This window comes from Lonchura striata, chromosome 21 (genome assembly GCF_050655825.1).
Source record: "Lonchura striata isolate lonStrDom1 chromosome 21, ASM5065582v1, whole genome shotgun sequence".
Classification (NCBI taxonomy): Eukaryota; Metazoa; Chordata; class Aves; order Passeriformes; family Estrildidae; genus Lonchura; species Lonchura striata.
The window spans coordinates 6,679,493-6,703,373 of record NC_140723.1 but is presented as its reverse complement, the minus strand read 5'-3'; the positions used below and the strand labels follow the sequence as shown (position 1 = coordinate 6,703,373).

The 23,881-nt window shown below is 39.8% G+C and overlaps 2 protein-coding genes across 7 annotated transcripts in view; one reads left to right on the top strand and one right to left on the bottom strand.

Annotated features, from left to right (window-relative positions):
• The window catches only part of MTOR (mechanistic target of rapamycin kinase), a 62,958-nt gene that overhangs the window by 19,153 nt on the left and 19,924 nt on the right, over window positions 1-23,881 (bottom strand). For all 3 annotated transcript variants that reach the window (XM_031506675.3, XM_085558974.1, XM_021537840.4), the window contains 6 exons: window positions 8,672-8,747; window positions 6,696-6,835; window positions 4,210-4,310; window positions 3,271-3,386; window positions 1,843-1,920; window positions 1,333-1,440 (listed from right to left, as the gene is read on the bottom strand). In XM_031506675.3, coding sequence (XP_031362535.3) covers window positions 1,333-1,440; window positions 1,843-1,920; window positions 3,271-3,386; window positions 4,210-4,310; window positions 6,696-6,835; window positions 8,672-8,747 — 619 coding nt within the window. The remainder of the gene's footprint in view (window positions 1-1,332; window positions 1,441-1,842; window positions 1,921-3,270; window positions 3,387-4,209; window positions 4,311-6,695; window positions 6,836-8,671; window positions 8,748-23,881) is intronic.
• On the top strand, window positions 17,236-23,431 carry ANGPTL7 (angiopoietin like 7). Of its 4 annotated transcripts, none has more exons than XM_031506676.3 (5): window positions 17,236-17,803; window positions 19,390-19,493; window positions 19,813-20,007; window positions 20,818-21,016; window positions 21,993-23,431. In XM_031506676.3, the coding sequence occupies exons 1-5, from the start codon at window positions 17,425-17,427 to the stop codon at window positions 22,160-22,162; spliced, it is 1,047 nt and encodes a 348-aa protein (XP_031362536.1). In that variant the 5' UTR covers window positions 17,236-17,424; the 3' UTR covers window positions 22,163-23,431. The 4 variants fall into 4 exon arrangements, with proteins under 4 accessions (XP_031362536.1, XP_085415112.1, XP_021393516.1 ...); XM_021537841.4 differs by having other exon boundaries at window positions 17,251-17,803; window positions 19,393-19,493; XM_085558986.1 differs by having other exon boundaries at window positions 17,249-17,803; window positions 20,818-23,431.

Below are 23,881 nucleotides of genomic sequence, written 5' to 3'. Positions count from 1 at the left end.
AAGTTTCTATTCAGCCAGAAACTACTTGATTTTGAGGTAAACAAAAGATTTTCCAGCAAGGATCTTAGCACCAAAGAAGTTATTCTTTCCCTTTTCCTTTTCTCCCAAGTTGAGGACTGGGAAGTTAGGCAAAGCTTGTTCCCTAAAACCCAAATAAACTTCTTCCAATAGGCATTTAAAAACTATTAAAAAACACCTATAAAACATTAAAGAACTGTTTGTACTGCTTTCAGGGCTATAAAAAGCTGTATTCAGACATTACACTTCCTGCCTCTTCAGTTTCTCTACCCCAGTGGAATGGTCCTGAGCTTTTCCAGACAGGAATGCAGATGGGAGACTAAAAGCTTTGTCACAGTTTCCCAAACAGCAAAAAAATATACAGCAGGCTTTCATAAGGCGACAGATTATAGCACTGCCAGTGAAGAATTCTGCATGAGGAAAAGTTCTTCTTTCAGGCAGCATTTCATCTCAGTTATCCTCTTTTTTCCTTTTACTCCCTTTCTCTTGCAGGAATCACTCACCTCTATTTAAACAGTATTCTTGTATGTACTGCTGCATCTGAGGATATTCACTTTCACTGTAGGGATGTCTCTTGTAAGGAAACAGTGTTAAATATTTGTCTGATTTAAATTTTCAGTGGTACTTTGGATTTTTGATTTTTAGTGTAAGAAAGGCACAAACTTCTATTTCAATACTGGAAAATCAACATTGCTAAAGGTCTCTTCTGAAAGGTCAAAGTTAATCATAGCATCATTTAAGTTGGAAAAGACCTTTATGATTATCAAGTCCAACCATAAACCTAACACTTCCAATTCCACCACTAATAAATGTCCCTAAATGCTACCAATCAGCTGGAAATGTTTTTGCAAGAAGTCCAAAAGGAACAGGATAATCTTTTATTTTACAAGCATGTGAATTCTCTGACCAGTTTTCCATCATTTGGAGAGAATTCACTTCTTAAAATCCAACCAACCAGGTAAAAAGTTCAAACTAGCTTGATCTAAACCAGTATTTCCAGATGTAATCCAATACTGAGATAAGCAGCCCTGGGGATGTTACTAGTGTCTCTCTTCTGTACAAATCTATTTCAAGGCTTAGTTCACCCTTTTAAAGTGTCATATGAGCTGAGACTTCAGGAACATTAACCTGAAAAAAAAAAAAAAAGCCCAAAAAAAGCAACCAGGACAAGCACAAAGGAGATGGAGCATGCAGCCATGTGAGCATGGATGTTACTGGGATGGAAGGATTTGCTGAGCCACCACACTGGCTCAAAAGGAAGCTGTTCATGCCAGCCCAGCAGCATCTCCATCCTTGACCTGCACAGGGATGTACCTGCAGCCTTTCCCACCAGATCTGGCGGATGATCTCACGGCGCTCTGGTACAAGTTTATACTGGATAACCTCTTCCAGCTCTGACAGCATCTGGCAGGATACCATAGCCTGAAGGAAAAAAATCACATTCCATCCCAATCACTACAGAACAAATCTATGATTAAGGAACAGTATTTTGGCATCAAAATTTTAAGTACATAGGCTGCCCAACAAAAAAAAGGATCAACTGCTATATACTAGTACCTAGATGACCTGCTGATTCAAACTCAGACTTCCTAAATGTCAATTCTTATTTCTTTTGAGGGGGTGGACCTCACTTTACTCACTTTTAGTTTGTCCCAAAGCTGCTCCTGCAAAGCTGTATTTTTTATCTAACAAAAGCCATTTAGCTTGTGGGCCTAAATAGGTGTTTTGTTTAAAACAAGCAGTACTCTGAAGTTTTATGCAACTTTTAGAGACAGTCTGAAGCAGCAATGAAGGAAGGGAATGAAGGCTGCGAGCTACACTTACCCCATAGGCTCGACTGTAACTCTCTCCTGCCATGGCAGTCAGCTCAGCATCCAGCAGGTCTCTGGCTTTGTCAATGCACTGAAATAGAACAAGACATTGGGGCAAAGGTAGTGTGCTTTGTCCAGAGTCAACTGTGGAAGCTGCTGTTCAGCTGTTCCATCTCATGAACAAAGCTGGCATTGTCCTCTCTTTCCTCTCTCTGGGAAAGGATCCTATAAATAGGAAGATTTGACAGGCAAACAGTGTCCAGGGCATATATAAAGGAAGTCAAGGGATCTGCATTCATCACCTGCACAGTTTGAGGTTTGTCTTCCTGGAAAATCAAATGTTGCAGTATTTCTAATGCTACTGTAATTGCAGAGATCATCATTAACAACATTTGTAGAGGAAGGGTTCACATTTTAGTGCCTAAGAGCTGGTTTACAAAAAAAGAGTCTAAAGAAATGTCTCTTGTACCACACAATGAAAGAAAATAGCTTTCACTGTTTTACATAACCCAACAGGATTTTATGAATTTTACAGGACAGCAAATTTAATTTCTCATCCTCATACTAAGACAGGCTCTTCAAGCATGAAATAAATCCTGCTCTAGTTCTAGTCATTATATAATCTCTCACCTATAGCTTTTCCTGTTCAAAATGTTAAAGGCTAATCACAAACTCTACCTTTCTGAATGCCTGGTTAATTTTACTGTGCACATCATCCAAAAATCCATTTACAAGTTTTGACAGCACAGATTGAATTACTCCTTTATCTAAGTTGGCAAGCCAGCACAGAATTCTCAGAAATGGGACTTGAGCTTCCTTGGAAAGTAAACAACACGTTTCACATCTACAGAGTCACTCTGCAAATCTCCTCTGTGACAAAAAAGCATTACAAATACAATAATTACAAATACAAATTACAAGCTCTGTTTAATAGACTCTTCCCTTGCTTTGGTACCTCAATCTAAGATTTGAGATTTATCAGTGCTACCAGAAAAATTAAGATTATTGTCTATGATATATATGAGCACTTCACTGAAAAAGCTGTAAGGGACAGAAGTGCACAAAAAAATCCACTAGGAATCTTACAGGTGTCTCAGGCATTCCTGGAAATTTACAATCAGTGCCTTGTAGAACAGAACTGCTGAGATAATCTTTGTGTCCTGCCTGCCTAGAAAAGAGTCAGAGAAGTAAAAGAAACCAAAAAATGACAAAGGCATTCTAATGTTCTACAGCACTGGACCACTACTATCTGTCAACACATTCACTGCTATGTTTCTGGAAATACAAGGTAAGATCTATCACCCAGGTCTAATGGAAAAACATTTTTGGGTAATTCATAGGTTACAGCCAACTGCTTTACTACAGCCTGTTTCTCCATGAAACTCTGCAGCCTAGAACATCGTAAACCAAATTTTGGGATACCAGCAAGGAGGATAATTACTTGCTGAGCCAGTGAGAAAAGGTCTTGATGCAGTGCCAGTACAGCCCTGTAGAAAGCACCATCATGGGTGTCCCTGGGGATCATGCAGGTATATTCTTCCATGCTGTCCCACTGACCTGCAGAGACACAGATATCCTCAGTAACACAACAGCCTTCCCTGCAGTGTGGGAACAGAACAGAACTGTGATGTAGTGCTTAGACATCAGTGCCTAGGCCTGAGTGCTGTGTGGTACTTCTGCGTTTAAGTCAGCTCTCCAATAGCTTGTCTTTGGTAGGGACACTATTAGATACATAAACATACACATAGCTACAGACAAGAAAAACATAGGCACTTTTCTTCTACACAAATTGTTATCCTTGTGGAAAAGGTTCTTTCATTCTTTGTGATGAAACAATTAAAATTCTGATACTTCCAGAACATTTGAATGAATTAATGCCCTACAAAGCAAAAGATGAATTTTTCTCAGCAGAGGTTGGCAGAGAGCAAGTGATAATTAGCTTCTCTAGTAAATATCTCACTAACAACACAACTGGACATTTGGACCACCACACATTTATTAGGAGTGTCTACTTGGCAAACACAACCTCTAAAATGTTCAACAGATACTGTTCTTGTTCTAAATAAGAGTCTGCCACAAATCTGAGAAAGTCTTTCTATTTGATTTCCAGCCTGAGCTCTGTTCAGTGTAAAGCCAAGCAAAAGAGAGCATTTAAGGAATCATCTGCTCAGCCCCCTCTGTTACTGGAGACCACACTGCAAGGCTTGATGTAAATGCAGGTTTTCCAAAGGACTTCAGTATGGACTGACACTTCATTTCCTAGTGTAAATAATGTAGTTATTTGATGTTGCTGTTTCCTGTATTCTGTAGTTCTGAAGTTAACACTACCTGCACTTGCAGCTCATGGGCTGTTGCATGCAGGCACAGGAGGATACATTACCCAGGCCCCAAGCAGCAGCAGCAGCCATCCTGGCCATCTTGGCTTGAGTTTCATCATTCACCTGGGTCCACTTTTCACAGCATTGCTGGTGGAGTTGCCCCCTAAGAAGAATCCACAATTTCTGATCAGTAAAAAGGCTCTTCCAAGAATTCTGCCTCATTAAACAACCACTTCCCACTGATAAGACAACAACCAGCCCCATTGCTCTTTTTATACTGAGTGGAGAATAGGATTTTACTCCTCTGGCCAACTCAACCATGCTAGTCTGATGACAAATATCCTATCATCAGAAAATAATTTTAAGGCACACTGTGCTTTGAAAATACACATCCAAAGAGAAGTTTGCATTTGTTCCTCAGTGACTGTTAATGCTTACTTTAAAATTGGACTGATAAAGCCAGTTTATAAATACAGAAAAAAAAATTCTCAAGGAAACAAACAAACCACCACCAAAAAAAGGATGCTTAGAATTTTTGCAAGTGTCAGTAGAAGAAATATATGATCCGGATAGCTTGGGCATGGCTCCTACCAGCAAACATTTTGAATTAACACATCAAGTCTGAAGACAAAGACTGAGGAATGAAGGGTGCTGTAACCTCATATGAAGACTTGTCATGGCAGGATCTCGGAGAGCATCTGAATCTTTCATCTCCAGTGGGGAGGAAGCATCAGTTTTTTTTATATTATTTCTTTCCAATCAGCTGTGAATGCTGCACTAATAGAACCAATTACCCTGCGTGTTGCAGTTCCAGGATTTCTCAGGCTGGATACTGTGTAGCAGTGAAACAGCTGCCAAGTGTGAGGGAGAACCACTTGCTTTCCCTAGTGTTATCCCTTCCCCTCCCAAAAAGGATCACGAGTTAGTCAAACAGAACCAATGGGCTGCCACTGGCAAGATAGTAATTCTGACAGCTTAATGGCCCAGGAGGGAAAAAAACCCCAAAGCAAATATAAAACCAAGCCAAACCTAGCAACAGCAGTAAATCAGGACTTCATAGATGCTGATGAAACACTATGGGTCCTACAGGAATAATTGTATGAGGAGACAAATGGCTAAGAATGTTTTGGCTGTACTCTAAAAATATCACTTCAGAGTACTAAAATAATGATGCTGCACAAAATAATTCTAGATTATCTGCCTCATCCTGTGAAGCAGACTCCAGCAGCACAGCCAGTCGAGTTGAACGCTACTGAAGAGAATCAGCAGCCAAACTATGGAACCCTCAGCCCCAGGATGACATCTCTAGAGTCAGCTGCAGGGCAGCAGACAGCACTTTGCAAAAGCACTTCTGAATTGTAAAACACCTGCACAGAGTGTTGAGTCCAGTCCCACAAGAGAACCTGGAGACTCTGATTGCTCTTGTCACTACAGACTATCAATAGCTCCATATCTAGTTCCAACAGAAGAAAATTGTCCTTTTGTTGTTCCATAGATTTGCTGCTGACACACGAATAAGTAGGAGGTTCAGAAAGGACACTTAACACAAATACACATTCTGCAGGAGAGAAAAAAATTCTTCAAATCCCTGGTGAGAACTGCCTACTCATATAAAAGCTGACTGAGGAATGCCCAGTAAGAGGATCTATTTTCCCTACTAGAAAAGCTATATCCTATATGTCTCACCCTTGTTTAGAAACAAAAAGGGCAGAAAAATGCTGCCAGAATTAGATTTCTCAAGCAGTTCTGTTTCTAGCAGTCAAATGATTTTAGTGAAGAGGCATCTCCCTAGTGTGGTGCCATCCCCTGGGTTCATGTCAGGACCCATCAGGAGAGAGCTTGTCATATGCAAAGTTCAGTAGAAAGGTGGAACGTGGACGAACCCACACCTGCCCCTGGGTAGAGCTGCACGCCACAGTGAACAGGGTGCCTTCTCCAATTATCTTCTTGGAATTGAACAGCAAGAAAAAACAGCAGCCCTCTGTTAAGTAGTAAGCTGTAAGTCACCAGCAGCTCACCCTGTCACAAACACTGATTTGAATCAGTTATGTGTTGACAACATAACTGATTCAACTGATTTGACACAAAACTTGAAATACTAGATGTCCACAAAGACAAGGCTTAAGAAATGCTGAAAAAGACTAATAAGGAAAACCTCATCCTTCTATAAGGCATAGGTATGACACTGAATAAACACAAAAATCTCTCATGTTTTAATCAGAGTTTAAAAAGGAGGATCACAATGAGCTCCTTTTATGACTGTTTCTGACAAGTTCTGCTCTCTGCTATAAATGGGGTTGACCTGATTATAAGATTGCAGATTCTCTTCCAGAGAGACCTTAACTCACCAGATGGCCAGCCCCAATAGATGTCTAATGACTTAGTAGTCATTATCAATTCTAACTTCAGTGAACAAAGTGAGGTGCCACACAAATGCTCAAAGTAAGTGGGAGCAAATAGGAATTCAGGCAAAAAATATGCACCTGAATGACAGCATCCAGAGAACAGAAAGACAATTTTCCTTAGTCTTCAGGCATTCCCCTCTTACCATTCACCAAGTGCTTCCAAGCAGCGCATCCGTCCCAGCATCAGCTCAGGATCATCTTTGTTTGTGTCCATCTTCTTGTCATAGGCCACCAGAGCATCTTCCCATTCATGAAGCTTTTCATACCAGGTAGCTTGAATTTCCTAAGGGAAGGGAAAAAAAAGTAAAAATAAACAGCAGGATTAATGTTGATCATTCTATATTAACTACCACAGCTTTTCCTAGAAAGTTCTGTGTCTATGCTGGTCACTTCACCCTTTTATTGTTCTAAATAACCTCATGGACTTCTGTGATACAGAGAAGAGCCCTGAGTGAGTGTGAAAACTGGAAAGCTGGCACTGCTCCACCTGCCCAAAAATGAACTCAGGTATACCAGAGGGATTAATCCAACATCAGCCCCTTACAAGTGCCACTGAAATACCAGTTCAGAAGCTGGTGCTTTTCTTTTTGGAGAGGCAGAGTGAGTGGAACAGGAATAAGGGTAAATGTGCAACATATTCCACTTCCCGTTGTTGCACATACCTGCATTCAAACAAGAAAAACAGCCTTGCACTCAGGAATGGAATGACTAACTAGAAAAAAAGGCCAAACTTTGCATCTGGCCACTGCTAGGCAATTACTTCATATAGCAGGCAGTATGAAGTTGAGGCCCAATCACACCCTTCACAAGGGAAAGTAATGGTTTGTAACAAAGCCATTAGAAGTTAGCCAAGCAGTGATCCATATCAGCTAAACCCTTTTCTTCAGTCTTTCCTTCTAGATTTTGTTTCTAATTTTCAAGAAATAAAATGCCTTAATATATTTCCATGCTTTTCTCTGCCAGTGTTTTTCTGCTCAGTCTTGGACATAGGCTGCAAAGAAGATTTTTTTCCCAGATCTGTGGGCAGGGTCACTATAAACCACAATTTGCATGCCAGGTCTTCCACTTAGCCCTTTAACTCCTCAGCTAAGTCATATTTCAATTAAGTCCCTGAAAGCAGAGCTCACAGCTCCTCTTAATTTCTTTTCATTGCCAATTCTGGCAAGCTCTGTGCTTTGACCTACATTTACTGCTAGACTATATTGCTGCTAAAGAGTGAAGTCAGAATTAGGTAATGCAGAACTTTGCTCAATCCACCCAAGGAATTATAAGAAGCTGAAAAGATGTTCTGAAGCCTATACTTCTCCCAGAAAGGACTTATTTTCCAGTCTAGGTCAAAACCACACATAATACTACACCAGAGGACTTCTACCATTTTGTGCTTATACCTGATTCCCACTTTCTAGTGGTTACTACTTAGAGAGGCTGGGCTACTGTGCTTCCACAGCTGCCTCCCTTTTCCTAATTATCCTAAGACACTAAAACAATTACCACTGCAAAATCATCCTTTTTCCAGTAGAACTATCAGGAGAGCATAGGTGGTTTGGTCCTTGAACACAAATTAAATTACTCATAAAATGAGAAGAAATAATAAAAGGTACATCATTCTCAGAAAGACACACAACAAATACATATGGGGGTTACTTGATTTTGGTGAGCAGTCTAAATTGCAAGGGACTGGTTACCTTGTTATTCTAAGTAATACCTGTGAACACTTGAGAGATACTAAAGGGTAACTTCCATTAAATCCTTATTTCGAGTGTTTTGATGCATTTTCTCAAATCCTTTAAGCTTAGAACAATAACTCACTCCCCTCCCTTCCCAGCTTATCCTAAACAAAAGGACTTATATTGTCAAGTTGCTAGTTGCTCACAGCTGCATTTAGTATCAACAGCAGCTGCAAAATTCTCCTCCAAATCAGGTTCTTGCAGCCCACCCTGTACCCAGCATTTGCTGCAAAGTGCCCACTGAGCATCCCACTGAACAATGAAATATTATAAGCAGGGATAGAACCTCAATGTGATTGATTGAGAAAACACACCACCACCCACCAAAAAACTAAGTACAGAAACCATAAAAGCATAAGACACAAAGAAGCAGATTATCCAGCAGGACTCACCAGCTCCCCAAAGTGCTTCATGGCATATTCCAGCACACCAGCAGCTGCTTCTGGCTGCTGGAGTTTATTGTTAATGCTGGAAAGGGAGGAAAAGAAAGATGGTTTAACATAATTGGCATATTAGGGGTTGGTAGAAGCTTCTAATTCATGATACCAAGCTCTATCATTTAGAAATACCAATGGAACATTATTTTTGTTTAGACTTCCACATGAACAATTAAACTACATAAAGCACACATTAACCTGTATTTTTTTTCAAACGATAGGTGCACACATTCTGTGCACATAATATGAAGACTTATCACACAAAATAGAGATAATATATGATTATCAATGCCTGCATAGCGAGAAGAATAGTTGCCAATAATTTTAAAGGCATGATTTTTCAAACAGCTGTACTTAAAGAGTTTTACAGTACTAACTTTTTTCCTCCCCATTCCCTTAAACAGACTGCCAACTCCTCTAGAAATCAAAGCAGAGAATTTAATGATGCAGGAAACAGTCTACATCATTAAAACAGCTGAAAAATGTCACCAGGAAATGACATAAAAAGTGTGCAACCCTAATTTCAGTTTCACATTTCATACAAAGCCTCTGCATTGGTACTAACCAGCACTGGCACTTTTCTTTTGCTGGTTTTCAAGAACATGCCAGAAACTGTTGCCATCACAACCAATCCTCAGTCTGTACCAGGGAGGCACTTGTTTTGCAAGGCCTGCTGAATTTTATGAAGCACAAGCAAATAGGCTACTCTTGAACCTGATTCTCTAGTTCATGATGTACAGCTATTCTCTGAAATAATTTCTATTTCACATTTGTTTTCTTATTTTACTATCAGAAATGGGGTACTCAGTGAGTAGCACAGCTCCTAAACCCCAATTTAATGAAGAAATTAATTTTCTGTTAAGCTTCTGCTATTTTATAAAGCTTCTTTATGAACAACCTCTGGTTCATTGCCCTCTTCTTTCTCTACTGACTCTGGAGAACCAGAAGTGCAAATTGTTCAAAGCAACATCACAACACCTGAGCACCTACAACACATCCTACAGCCCAATATTAACATTAGTTAATGTTTGGAATGGAAACAGCATAATTAACAAAACAAAACATGGCAACAGAGAGCAGTGCAAAGAGACTTTCAGTGGTTTTTGAACAGGACCACAGGCACAGGCAGCTCTCAGAAATGCTCTTTCTTGCCTGCCAGCATCAGAATGGCCACATGACTTCCCCCTTATGAGAGGCAGGGGATCAGTAAGAGAAGCAAATGTAAAATATTGAATGGAATAATACACAGACAAAAAAAGGAGGAAATTTTTCAAATGAATGCTACATTTTTTCTGTTTCTGGAATCCTCCTTTCCTGACAAGCAAAGAATCAAGCTCCCAGACATACTCTGGATACCTGTGAAGGTTAAGTAAAATACTCCTGGATACTGGGCCTTCAGATTGGTGGAACTAAAATCAGATTTAGCCAGACTAAGAATACACCATAATCACAGTTCAAGATGACTGGCACCCAACAATAGGAAGCACTTAAAACAGACCCATGCAATTTTTCTCAACAAAGTAGTCAAAGACCATCCTAACTCCAGCTAGCTTCTCAAGGGAAAGCTTGGCAGCAGCCTCATAACAGTGATAAATGGCTGTCACATTTCATGGCCCGATGGCTTAAAGAGCCATTGGCAGACACATTCCAGCATCAGACAGTTAATTTCTTCCACTTTATCTTTCTTGACAACACTTCCTGACAATACTGACCATTTTCTTTTATTATCTGACAATTAGCACTGCTCTTCTGCCACTTCCTGGTGCACTCAATTACTCCTTCTGTTTCTTACTTTCTTAACTATCCAAATCAGAATTAACTGTTTGAAATCTATTTATAGTTAGGTTTAAGCAAAGGGAAGGAAAAGATGGGGAGGGAGAGGACAAAGACTTTGATTTACAATACACAGCAGTTGTTGTTAATAATAATAAATTACTCTCCTGTAACAAATGACCTACAACACAGTGAGCAGCAACAAGGTAATTTTGTGGACTAGGATAAGCCTCTGACTGGGATAAGCCTCTCCTGGCAGCTGCTTTTCCCTGTGCTTAGGACCATTTCTGCAAAAGCAGTAAATGTTGTGACTCCTCACTCCCAGCCTATTTTGTATACACACTATTTTAACCTGGTACATTCAAATTCACATTAAGAAAATACAACATTCTGTGCTTTCCTTCTCTTTCACCTTCTTTCCATGAAGGCACTGCTCCTTTCCCTGCAGACCTGAGGAGTTTGTGCTCAGCCAGAATCTTCCTAAATGTTCTAACACCCTTCAAAGCACTACAGAGCTGTTTTCTAGCCACCACGCTGGAGACTGAACAGAAATAAAAACAGTGCAGAAAAGCATCCAGGCATTCAGAAAAGGCCCTGAGGGCTAATATTCCAGCCAGGCAGAGTTGCCAGGAGTTTTTAGCCACAGTGCTGCTGCTGGAAATCAGGGCAGTTTGCTGGATTAGAATCAAGGGGATGGGTTTCTCCAATCTGGAAAAAGATAATTACAAAATCTCTCTGGAATAAAGGAGAAGGAAGGAAAACATCTCTCAAGATATGAGAGCCAATGCTGTTGGCTAAGTTGCTGGACAGTAACTTAAGTCTTTGTTTACTGGTAGATGTCCTTGCAATTATTCCTAGTTCAGAATAATGTTAAATTTAATATTAAAGGAAAAGATCAATTGTTCTCCATATCCACTGAGAGAAGAAATATTCATTTTGTTAAAAAGCAAGAAAAAACTCCACCACTATCTCCTACTTGAAGGTAAAAAGAACATTTTTAGGGCATTTAGAACATTTTAGAAGTTTTTAGGTATAGGTTTGGTAGGTCACTGGCAATGTCTCTCAGGAAAGGCCCAAGTATTCAGCTCTACTGCCTGCTATGGGCTGGCAGAGCCTTCTACTACTAATGCTCAAGGAAAAGTTTTTAAAATTATGTGTTTTAAATGCTAACACACTTACTAAAATATCCTGAAGCTATTTCAAGATAGAGCTGTCCCATGCTTGCAAGTGGGAGACCACAGAAATAACAAGACTTCCTAAGTCATATCAACTAGACTTTTACATACTTTGAACTAATGCACTAATTTCCATGCTTAACACCCACAATTTCATTTCACATTTTATTCAATAAACAAAGTGATCAGCAAAACCAACAAAGCAACAGAAGACCCTTATACTTTCCATCTAAATGAGCAGAAATCAGTTGCAAAACTAACTCTTATAAATAAAATTTTGGATGAGTTCAGCTCACCTGGGCTCACTGCATAATCAGATTATGCAGAACAATATAATTTAAATTTCCCCCCTTGTTTATTAAACAGTATCTGTACTGTAGTCAGAATCATGTCCAACCCTGACCTATTTGGAGCACTTGATCATGATGAGTGGGATATTAAAATGTAAACAAGCCTTCTGATGAAAAACATTTTCCAATTCCTATGTCAGTCTATCCCTACAAAAAGTGACTACCCTTGACAAACTTCCTAATATAAAAATCTTGGTCAAAAATCTTAAATCTTCAAATTTTTACTAGTAGTGAAAAGCTACATAAGCCTACTGCTTGATTATTAAGATATCAAAACTGTAGGTTTTACATGTACACTGAGTTAGAATCATGAAAAGAACAATACTTAAGAGAAATATACTCCTACTTCTTGTATATTGTAAAGGTTATTTAAACAGAACCAGAAATGATCTGGGAATCAAAATCCTACCTCACAGCAAGAAGTGAGTGCATTGGTGATTAACCAGCACCGAACCCACCACACTCATCAGTGCATTTGTTGGGAAACCTTAAAATTGGAGAAATCTTAAGTAGGCAAACTAAATCCACTTCACCAACTTTACTGTGTTCACTGGGAAGGGAACACAAATGATGGGCTTTTCTCCCCTACAAACCCAAGGCATAAATGTGTCATGTTTACTAGAAATGTCCTCTTTTTTACAGTCCTGGGAGCTGTCCAGTCTCCCATTATCTTTTATATTGACAATATTCTCTGTCACTCAAAAGATATTAAATTTTCAAGAACTCAGAAGCAACCACACTTTCCCCATCTTCTCATAAAAGTTAGAAGAAACCCTTTATTTTAATAGAGCCTTTTCAAGCAGTCCCAAACTTATCCATGAGGGAACACACACATTTCCTATTGCCAGAATGCATCCCAAACATAACAGAGAAACTTCATTTTTGCAATAAAGCAGCTTGTATCTAGACAAGTGGATAAACTCTTATTTTTTTCAGTTTCCTCATGTTTGCTCAGAAAGATTCTGTATAAGGCAGATTTTACCAGCCTCAGCCAAGCTTGTTTTTCCTTCTGAAGAAGTGCTGAGAGTTGATGTTAGGATTGGAAGGCACTGCTGCTTTGTGGAGGCTTGGGGGAACAGATAATCCACTGGCAAAAGGAATTGGCTTTGATGGCCACTTTCCCCAGTTCTATGATTTATTTGTCTTGAAGCATCCCCCAGTCCTTGACTCAAGACATCTCAAAAACCAATGCATGCCCATCATGCCACTAAAAAGTATTACCATTCTGGGAACAAATATGTTTGAGAAACTGATAGCAGGAAAGAAGTGTTTTCAATAAAGATTTGTGATGATTGAGTGCTTCCAGGCCAGAGCAGCCCCTTTGGCTTCCAACAAGGAGATATCACATTACTCACAGGCATCAAAACTGGCCAAATTCCCAATCTTGGTATAAATGCTTGCAAATCAAATAAAAACATTCATCAGTTTTGAAAGGAAAAAAAAAAATCAGTGAAAAATGTTACAATAAATTTCTTAGCTAACCCTGGTGCTTAGGCTGCAAAAGGTTTTGTATCACCTATTTTTTATTAACCAGAAAGCAGAGAAGAAAAAAATTGTTAAGTAGGATATTCAGCAAAAAAATGTGAAACATAGAGCCAGACTTTGTGTATTGATTATGCAAAGAGGGGATGCCTTAAATAAAAGAGAAATCACAAATCACTAAAGAAAGCAGGAAGTAGCAGTGTTTTGTTTCTTATTGAGCCCTCTCCCCTGTTCCACCTGTCCCATATAATTTCAGAGATTAACAACACAATCCTGACCATAAAGCTATAACAGAGTAAATGTTGGAGCATTATGAACATCTCCAAAGCCAAAGGTGAACAGTTTCACATTTCCTGGGAGGGAAAAGCAGTATTTCAGAGCTCCAACACAGTGTGGACTCCACAATGGGCCAGCTGAGAGCTGCTGAGAGCTTTTGCCACCTCGGCAAGCAGCAGGAATTCCAGATTCCAAGCATTTGCCAGATGCATATTAAGGGGTTTGCAATGAATGGCTACCAAATAAATAGCCACAGGGCACTGAGCTTTCCTTCTTGTCTCAGCTTTGCATACACCTGCCAGAACAGCTTCTCAGAGAAGGCAGTCATTTAAACTCACCTCTAATTTAATCTGGCCCTCCAGGGACAGGAGATAACTGGTTCTAATCAAGTAATAATGATATATTTGAATTTAGTAACATCAATCAACATTACAAACCTATGGCACATACAAATTGAAACCATTATTAGCCTCAGCTCTCCCAAACCACTTCAGAACTGCATCATGAATAAAGTCAAAAAGGATTTGTCTCATGTTCTTGACTTTATGATCTTGGCTTTTTAGCTATCATGTACTACAGTATTTCCCATACAAAAGATAATGAGGAAAACTAGGGTGATGGATTTCAGGTCAAATGATGCTCAATTTCTCCATCAGTATTGGGGAAAGGAAAGAACAGGACCCAATCAGTAATCATGGAACTCATTTCTCCCCAGCTATACCCCAAACTTTACCTCTTTACAAAATGTACCAGGATCCTGAATCCAAATCATAAGTGGAACAGTACAGAACAGCAGAACAGCTTTGGTCAGCTCCAACTCCTGCCCTAACCTGGCAATGACTACAATCTGTAGCTATTGCCACCTCAGTGACCATATTCAGTTCTCCATGAAACTGGGAAAGACCCATCTTTCAAATACTCATAAAAAAGTCAAATTCCACTAAGGCTGATATCTCTGCCAAGGGCTGTCTCTGCCCAATTCTCTTTTAATGCTTTCTCTAAAATAGTGACAGATGGGAAGATTTGTGCTTTTCCATTCCTGCACAATGTCTGTTGTCACCCTCTTACACAGAACAAAATATTCTCTCTTAAAACAGGTAAATCAAAGTACCTGGAAGAAAGATGGTTTGCATTTGGATATACAAATTAGAAACTGAACCAAAAATAAAACCCTGGCTGTCTTATTTCCAATTGAATATTCCAGTTGAGAGAAGGGATTTGGAGGCCTTTTTGTGGTGTTTTGTAACATGTGTGTTCAATTGAATCTTGGATCTTTTCAAAATTTGTATAAAGAGGGAACACATGGACCTACAAGTGGCTCCCCTCTTCCACATCTGTCCAAGACAGGAGAGTTATGGTGAGTGGGAGCAGAAGCTGAATGGATTGAAGTCCTGTGTAACACAATGGGGGTGTTAGCAGGGTGGCTTTTTGGGGCAGAGAAGCAGAGTCTGGCCTGTCCCATTTTCTGTTCCAACTTTGACAAAAACATGTTTCTCATCTCAGGAAGCCAGTGAAGAATTTGCCCCTGGGAATCACAGAAGCTCCAGCTGGAAGAGGGCTCAGACAGGATTAGAGGCAGAACAAAAAGGTCAGGCTTTCATCTGTGTGCAGTGGCACTTTCTTGTCTGAAGTATAAAAAGCAATTTTGCTATGGAAGATTTCTGGAATGTTCATGACAAAAATTGACTGAAGCCTATGGTCTGCTATGGAAGTATCCTCTGTGCTTTAAACAAATTGTACTTGCATATCTCTGGCAATATCTCAGCTCACCAATCCCACACAGTGGCCTCACAAGCTGACACGACAGACTCAGTTGTTTTGAGCACAGCACACAGGCAGTCAGTCACCCACAAGACAACTGCTTGTTTGGAGCTCTCATCCTGACCTCCTCATAAAGATGCCCTTTTCCTTCTCTATGAAAATTCAGGTTTACAAGACACCTGTATTCATATCCCACTCCTGCAGTGCTTTGATGACTTCACCTCCCAACATCTTCACACTCTTTGGGTCTGTTTTGGAGAAAAATTATTAGCCAGTCCCAGTGAAAATCAGAGGCAATAACAAAGCATCAAGCAACAAGTGTATCAGAGCTGAGGAGGAAGAGAAACTGCATCAACAAGCAATTGTGCTTTCTATTTCTTTAAAAGCAAATGTCAGGTCAGCAAGGCTTTTCTAATGGTTCCTAATCAAGCAGAAATCCTGCAGCCACTTTGGATCAGCAAAAGAAGCCAAGATGGGATAGTGTGTGTCAGTTGGGTTTGTCCTAATGTCCTTTTTAAGAAGTGCAAGATTAGCTTTCTTTTGTTATTTCACAGCATTTATGCAAAGAGCAGATACATGAGGCATTTAATCCTTTATTTCATCTCATTTCTGCCCATTATCATAAACAGAAATTTTTGCAGGAAGATGCAAGATCCCACATATGTTAGGCAGTTACAGAGCAGCTGGCCTGAGGAGCAAAAACTCATCCAGAAGGATCCAGAAATAAGCCTGCAGACCTTTTGGAAAATGCTGCACCTTTGCTGAAATGGTTTTATTTGGAGATCAGTAAAATTCTGAACTGTTAAAGATATAAAAGAGGAGGGGAAGTTTCCATCTCAGCCAGCTGAGACTGGACTAATATTCTGAACATCTTAAAATTTAAGATTTATTCTAAAATCTACTGTTTATGTAACTACAGATATTTTAATTAACCATAGATTTTTCTCTCAAAATCCTATTAATAAACTGGCCTCCCTAACACTGGAGTTAGATCACATTGCCTGTAAAAACAACCACCCTGTGCCAATTTTACATAGATTCTCACCATTACTTAATGTCCATTCACTTGCCCACTATGAATAAACAGAGGAGTGAGTTTTTACTTACACATTCTGCAGATTTAATTTCATCCCACCCTCAGATATCCCATTTCTAAAAGAACAGCAGTGGATTTTACAACATTAATAGTGCAGAGAAGCCAGTATCCAGAGAGAAGAGGATTAGATGCTTAACTAATTAATTTGCTAAAACACTGCCTCTAAGAAATAATACAACCATAGAGTTACCCCCTACAACTTCTGGGGTTGTAGTAGGACTTGTAGCAGCCAGGGCTACCTTCCAGGGAGTTACCTTCCTTGAACTTCTAAAAACTCACACATTTTGAACAGCCTTTTCACATTCTGGATCTCTAATGCTCTCATGTTATTTAAATGCCAGAACTAGTCACCAAGAGGGCTCCAATCCAATAGGCAATAATTGCTGGAAATTCTCCTCATTTCCTAGCCCTCTCCTACACCCCTTCAAGACAGAACTGAGGGAAGTCTCTCCTGCTCTCCCCAACCTTTCCTGGCTGAAACCTGCTCCAATTTCACCCTGTAAATACCTGATATGAACAGATGAACTGGGAGGGGCCAGCAAGCTCTTCATAGTTTCAGGGGGGTGGAGGTAAACAGAAAAATAGTATATAAGATGCTTTCAGACAGAATTCTAAAGTGCATAGACTCTGACAGGAGGTGTCTGAAAAAAAGCCACTTCCTCAGGCTCCACCTTCAGAGACTCACTTCATTGGAAGCAAGGAAGGTACCAGGCTGCTGCAGGAAATTTTATACCTATCCCAGCTGCATTCAGACTACTGCAGTCAGCTGGAAGGTTTCTGTTGCTGTAAGCAAAAATGCCAGCAAGACCCACGGTTCAGCTGGCATGGCTCTGCATCGTCACCGTGTCTGTGGCGATCTACCCAGCGCTGCTGCAGAAACCTCCCAAGAGGAGAACGATCCACGGGAATGCACAGCTGAAGGTGCCAGGCTGCTGCGAGGAGATCAAGGAGCTCAAGCTGCAGGTAGCCAACCTGAGCAGAATGCTGCAGGAGCTGAGCAAGAAGCAGGAAGGGGACTGGGTGAATGTGGTGATGCAGGTGATGGAGCTGGAAGGGAGCGCCAAGCAGATGGAGTCCCGCCTCATCGACGCCGAGAGCAAATATTCCGAAATGAACAACCAGATAGACATCATGCAACTGCAGGCTGCTCAGATGGTCACCCAGACATCAGCTGGTAAGGAGGGAGTCACCAAGCTCCCACACACACCTCTCAATGCACCACTAATGACTAGTTCCTAGTGCCAGCATGTCCTGCTAACGTGGTTAGCAAGCATGCACACTGAAAATTGCTGCTTAGGCAGTGACCCTGAGAAAACTAGTTGGAATTTCTTCATCTGTATTTTTGTATCTCTGTCTGCTTTTAAGGAGTGCAGAAATTGAACAGGTATTGCATTTCTACAGTGAGGAGTTCAGTCTAATAGTTCATTTTCTGAGCACTACACTACCAATCCTAAAAGAAGGGGAGCTGGCTTGGTAAGGGAATGGCTCTGACAGTAATAACCTCTGAGCTCACAGTGCTGACAGGAGACTAGAAATAGTTAATACAATTAGAAATGCTCTCCATTAATTACTAAAGATTTGTAATTGTATCTTTATGACTATCTCTGAACCAGAGTATGAAAAAGAGTGATCCATTATTTTTTAATGATCATTCTTAAAAATTCAAGGCTGTGAATTGAATACAAACTGTGATTTATACCTAGCCAGACCACAGTTAAATTCTTCAAAATTCTCTTCCCTGAGGGAAAATGTCATTGCACACAGTGATTGCACATGCCTGTATTCAATGTGGAATGCAGGTGCATTTTTAGGTCAGCTACCTGTAAAGACACTTCTAGAAGAAAGCATCCTCTTTGCTGACTTTTCTCTTCAAATGAAACTCACTGCAAAGAGCTTCAATTGTCTCAGTCTCAACTGGATTTGCCAAAAGACTTGATTTGGATTTTTTTTTAACATTAAGGAAAAACTTCTAAATCTTCTTACTTAATTCTTCCTCTAAAATAGTTGCACCTGGTTAGTTTTGACAAATCACTATTTACAATAGGCCTTAAAAAAAAGTTAGACCATAACAAGTCTCTTTGAAGCTGAAGAAAATACAGTTCCACGCAGCAGAAAGTGGCCCAGAAGGTATTTAGGACAGATGTGTCTCACCTCACCAGGTTAAGAGACATTTTTGAAAACTGTCAGACATTATAAAGCCTTGCTTCAGCTTATTTGTGTCCTGCTCAAAACAGCCATGCATTTTACCATCTTCAAGTCAGCTCCTGCACCAGGAGGAAAAGAGGCTTTCACTGACTAACTGACTGCAGTTTAAAGGCATTTTCTCAGTCACAGATGCCAGGGCAAAAAGAGCTGAACAAATATCCCTCATCCACAAACTTGGCCAACCTGTTCACACATCCAAAACAGACACCTGGCAGCAGGCCTGGCCATTTCATTGGATGAGTCTTTATTACTTAGTAGGGGGTCAGCAAATATACTATCCAGCACAGTGGCACTGTGATGAGAAAGCAGAAATGTCTTTTTGCAAAGAAGAGGTTAAAAAAAAATTAAACAAATTAATAAAAGTCACAAAATCCCAGAGTTCCAACACCTTTTGCCAATGCATACACTACTCATAACAAAGCCATTTCAAGAAAACATTAGACTTGTGGAAAGCCTTCTTCATTACTCCTTGTACTACAAACTAAACTTTGCAGAAAGCACCTTCACAGAAGAGTTCTTCCTGCTCAGATTCTCACTTTCTGGTTCTGATTCAAGTAGATGCTGTTTATGATTGCTCATCACTTTACCAGAGGAACTACCGAATTTCTGGTGTTTACAAGCTACCTCCTGATGAATTTTTGGGAATTCCAGATCTGGAGGTAAGGCTATTCAGTACACAATGTATATTACATTTCTTTTAAAATACAATCAAGAAATACCTCTCTACAGAGATGAAAAAAGCACACACTAAGTTTTGGTACCCTGCACTTGCCATCAGCATTTTTATGTAAGCAAACTTAAAGGATGGAAAGAGTGTATGTACATTTAAGAGAGAAAATAGAAAAAGGGTTTATCTAATAATTTTTTGCCATAGAAGTTTCTTCAGGTTGTGAAATCTGGAACAATGTCTTGTGTTAAGAGAACTGAACCTTCCTAAGTCTACTGACAAGTAACCACAGCTTTTTTTTCCTATTCCAGGTGTTCTGTGACATGGAGACAGATGGAGGTGGCTGGACTGTCATCCAAAGACGTAAAGTTGGTTTGACATCTTTCAATAGGGACTGGAAACAATACAAGGAAGGATTTGGCAATATTAAGGGAGATTTTTGGCTGGGAAATGAAAATATCTACCGACTTTCAAGACGCCCCACTGTTCTGCGAGTAGAGTTGGAGGTAATTAATGAGCTCTTAATTTCAGCAGCAAAAGGCTTTTTTATTCCCCAGTACCAGATACCATCTCCTGTCTCTGTCGGAGGCCCAAAGAATTTCCATGCTTTAATTACAAGAGAAGGAAGTAGGATCAGCCTAGGATTACATTTAAACACAAAACAGAAGTCTGTTCTCCCCTGTGCAAAGTCAGTAGCACAACCTTCTGTCTGCACACACACAGTGTCCTCAGAACATGTGGGGTTCTTTGCAGAAGTCACTGAAGACAGAGATCAAACTGCTGATCATCTCGGATTTAAAAATTCAAAGAGATGTCCCATTAAGTTGCCAAGCCTCTGAGTCTTTTCATTTTGCAGCACTTCCTTCCAGCCTGGGCACAAGAGTTTGTGTTGTATTATCCTCAGTTTCTTCAGTCTGTTAAAGGCTTGGATTTGACCTAGACTAGTTTATAGTTGGTACAATAGCTTTGAGGGATAAGACATGTATAAACTGAAAGGCTTAATATCGAAAAGTAAATATAGTTAATATTAAAAGTTAATATCTAAATATCTAAAGTTTCAGAGAGGAAAAAAATGACTTGAGGCAGCTTGCTGACACAAGGATATTGAATGCAAGAGCTGCACATGAAGTTTTCTGTACAATACAGGGCAGATGAGACTCGGATGTTTCATGCTTTGCTCTGGAAAGTTCCTTTGCCTTAACAGAGCAGTTTTTGCAGTCAGATACAGTAAAAATATATGTCTATAATCGTGGATGTTGGAGTCTTTTTGGTAAGTGTTCTAACAGGACTGAGCTCTCCTCCCCTGTTCTGTGCAGGACTGGGAGGGTAACACACGCTATGCCCAATACCAGCAATTCACCTTGAGCAATGAAATCAACAGCTACCGCCTGTTCCTGGGGAATTACACAGGGAACACTGGGCGGGACTCCCTGAGGTACCACAACAACACGGCCTTCAGCACAAAGGACAAGGACAACGACAAGTGTGTGGATGACTGCGCCCAGTTCCGGAAAGGTAAAACACACAAGCCCCTTCCTGTCCCAACAGAGCTGCTTGGGTCAGTTGTAGAGAGCCCAACACTCCCTCTTTGCATGCAACCAGTCACATCTGAATGGCAAATCAAGGGAGAGGTGAGCAGTTCTGGAAAATACACTTATGTGGGAAATCTGACAGTTAAAGCTGATTTACAGAGAGCCAGACTGTCTACTACAATATTCTTAAAATAAGAATATTGTAATACTCTTATTTTAGGAATATTGTGTGCACACACACACAATACTCTGTGTGCTCTCCCCTACACACCGTTACCCATTATAGTATCTGCCAGACTATTTCACATGCTGATAAAATACAGTGATACAGGAAGTTATTTCTTAATATCTACTGGTTCTTATTTTTTCTTATATTTTTGTAAGTTTTCAAATCCTAGTATTAGGCACCTGTAATTCTCCTGTATTCACCTCCACATTCAGCTAAACTTGTGATCTTTATTACAATCCTATTACAAACCTCTAATGAGGTTACTTTCTTAATTTTAGTATCTTTGAGTTTTGCCAAAGATAATTTTATTCATTACATCTTGCTCTTTAATTTCCCCATTTTGTCCCATACAACATGCAAATAAAACTGTTGATCTCAGTCTCAATAAATACTCAGAGAGTTCAGGAACTTTTTAAACACCTTAAGATGCTCTAGCGAATTACCCAGATTCATTTCCTATGCTAATTCACAGAGTCAGAAACACGTTAAGGAAATATTCTAAGAGGAATGAGCAAGTAAATGAAAAGCTACTGGACCAATTTGACTATAGAGCTGTAATGCCTTTAAGTTCCTAAATATCTATGTTAAGTTTTAAATTTACCTGCAACCTCAACTATCAGAGCCATGGGCTCCAGGGATTAAATGCTGTATTCTGCTCCCTGTCCTCTGGAACAAGTAGTAATTATTAACATAAATGACTCACCAGGAATCTATTGTATTTCCTGACAAGGTGGATATTGGTACAACTGCTGCACAGATTCCAACCTGAATGGGGTTTACTACCGCAAAGGAGAGCACACCAAGAGCATGGATGGCATCACCTGGTACGGATGGCACGGATCGACCTATTCACTCAAGAGAGTGGAGATGAAGATCCGGCCAGAGGATTTCAAACCATAGAAGAAATCAACGTTTGATTGTACAGCTACATGACATCACCACGCAAAAGGTGGGCAATAAACAGCCAAATAATGTTTCATTTCATCCAATACATGCAACAGCTATGTACTGGTGATGTACACAAACACTGCGACACCAGTCACAGCCACCAGTATTATCAGGACTCAGGCTTGTTTCCTCCTCTTCAGGCTCTTTCCAAAGGGAAAAATATTGTGTTAGAGTAGCTTAGAACTGAATGCACTTATAGCACCTTCAGAAAACCTACGGCTGTGTTTTCACTAGCAGTGTGATTACTGGGTTGCCTTAGTACTATTAACCAGATAGGCAGGGACTGAAAAGCAAAAGCCTCTTGGCTTCCTTTCCTTCAGTGTCTGGAGCAAGCACTGCTAAGCAACTTCCTTCAAGAAGTACTCAAACCACAAAAGTTATGGACTCATTTCAAGCCAGAGGAATCAATCAGAAGTGTCTTTGATGCACCTTTCTTTAGTGTATACTAAGTGGCTTACCTTCCCACAGAAGAAAGAACAAATCTCAAAAATGTTGTGTTAATTAGCATTGTCCAGATTCTCCCCTGAAGTTTTACTGCCACCTCCTGCTGCTGCCTCAAATAATCCTCACCGAAGGCTGCCCTAACAGATAGCAACACTGGAGGAGGATTTGTCCCATGGGCCCTTCAATGTTTATTTCTATCCATACAGATCACCTAAATGCTGATAAACTAGAAAAAAGTCCTGATGCAGCCAAAGAACTCAGATCCAACATTTAAAACCACTGTATTCATGAGCAGAACACCAGTACACACCAGAGAATCCCTAAGTGCCAAAAGTAAGGGAATGTTTGCTAGCACAGCAGACTGAGGAGTATCAAAATCTGTTTTGAAAACTACCCCAGCTGGAAGTTACTTAGGGATAGTCTGTCAAAAATAGTAAACTTCTCTCTCACATAACACAGTGTTAAAGATAACAGTTAAAAAAGAATGAGACTCCTCCTATAGCCCTACCATTGTTTGAAAATGTTGGAAAAGATTGTTATAATTAATATATCTATTTTTATTCACCTTGAAGAGAGTTTGAATCTAGAATAGGTTGTTCAGTCCTGTGTGAAATGGAAGATATAAAGGTGTCTTGGGAATTTACATATGTTCAAATATTCATAATGCAATTTTCAACTGTGTGGAACTACAGTTGGAGCTATTTTAACTGTTGTCTATTATGGATTTTTAGAGGTTTCTAAAACATCTTCATTTCTAATAAATTGTTTCATTTTTAAGGGTGCTTTACATCAATTCTTTGCTCCTTAACTTGCTTTTTGATACACAAAAAAACAACTGCATTACCAACTGAGACCAAGAAAAAAATTTAAAAATACACTGAATTTTGTATTTTTCTCAATAACATGAGGCAGAATGAAGGGTGAAAAAATAATAGAGGAGAAAAAAATTGGAAAACACAATTCCAAGGAAGTAGGAGGGTTGAAAAAATCACCACATAAAGACAAAGTTAAGTTTTTGCTCAATCAAAATCAATTTGTTCACCTCAAATAGCTGAGCTAACAATTCTGTGATATAGAATAGAGATTCACATTTTAAAACATCAAATCCTGTGCAGGTATTTCAGGCTAACATCTGTGTCACTGACCAAGCTCAGAAACAACACATAATTTATAGTATCTTCTATTTGACATCAGAGCAATGAGACCTATCTAAGGTAAATCAGCAGA

Coding starts and splice junctions, on each gene's coding strand:
- ANGPTL7 (XM_085558986.1), top strand. CDS start 17,425: ATGCCAGCAAGACCCACGGTTCAGCTGGCATGGCTCTGCATCGTCACC. Junction 17,804..19,389: donor GGTCACCCAGACATCAGCTG/GTAAGGAGGGAG, acceptor TTCTGATTCAAG/TAGATGCTGTTTATGATTGC. Junction 19,494..19,812: donor TGGGAATTCCAGATCTGGAG/GTAAGGCTATTC, acceptor TTCCTATTCCAG/GTGTTCTGTGACATGGAGAC.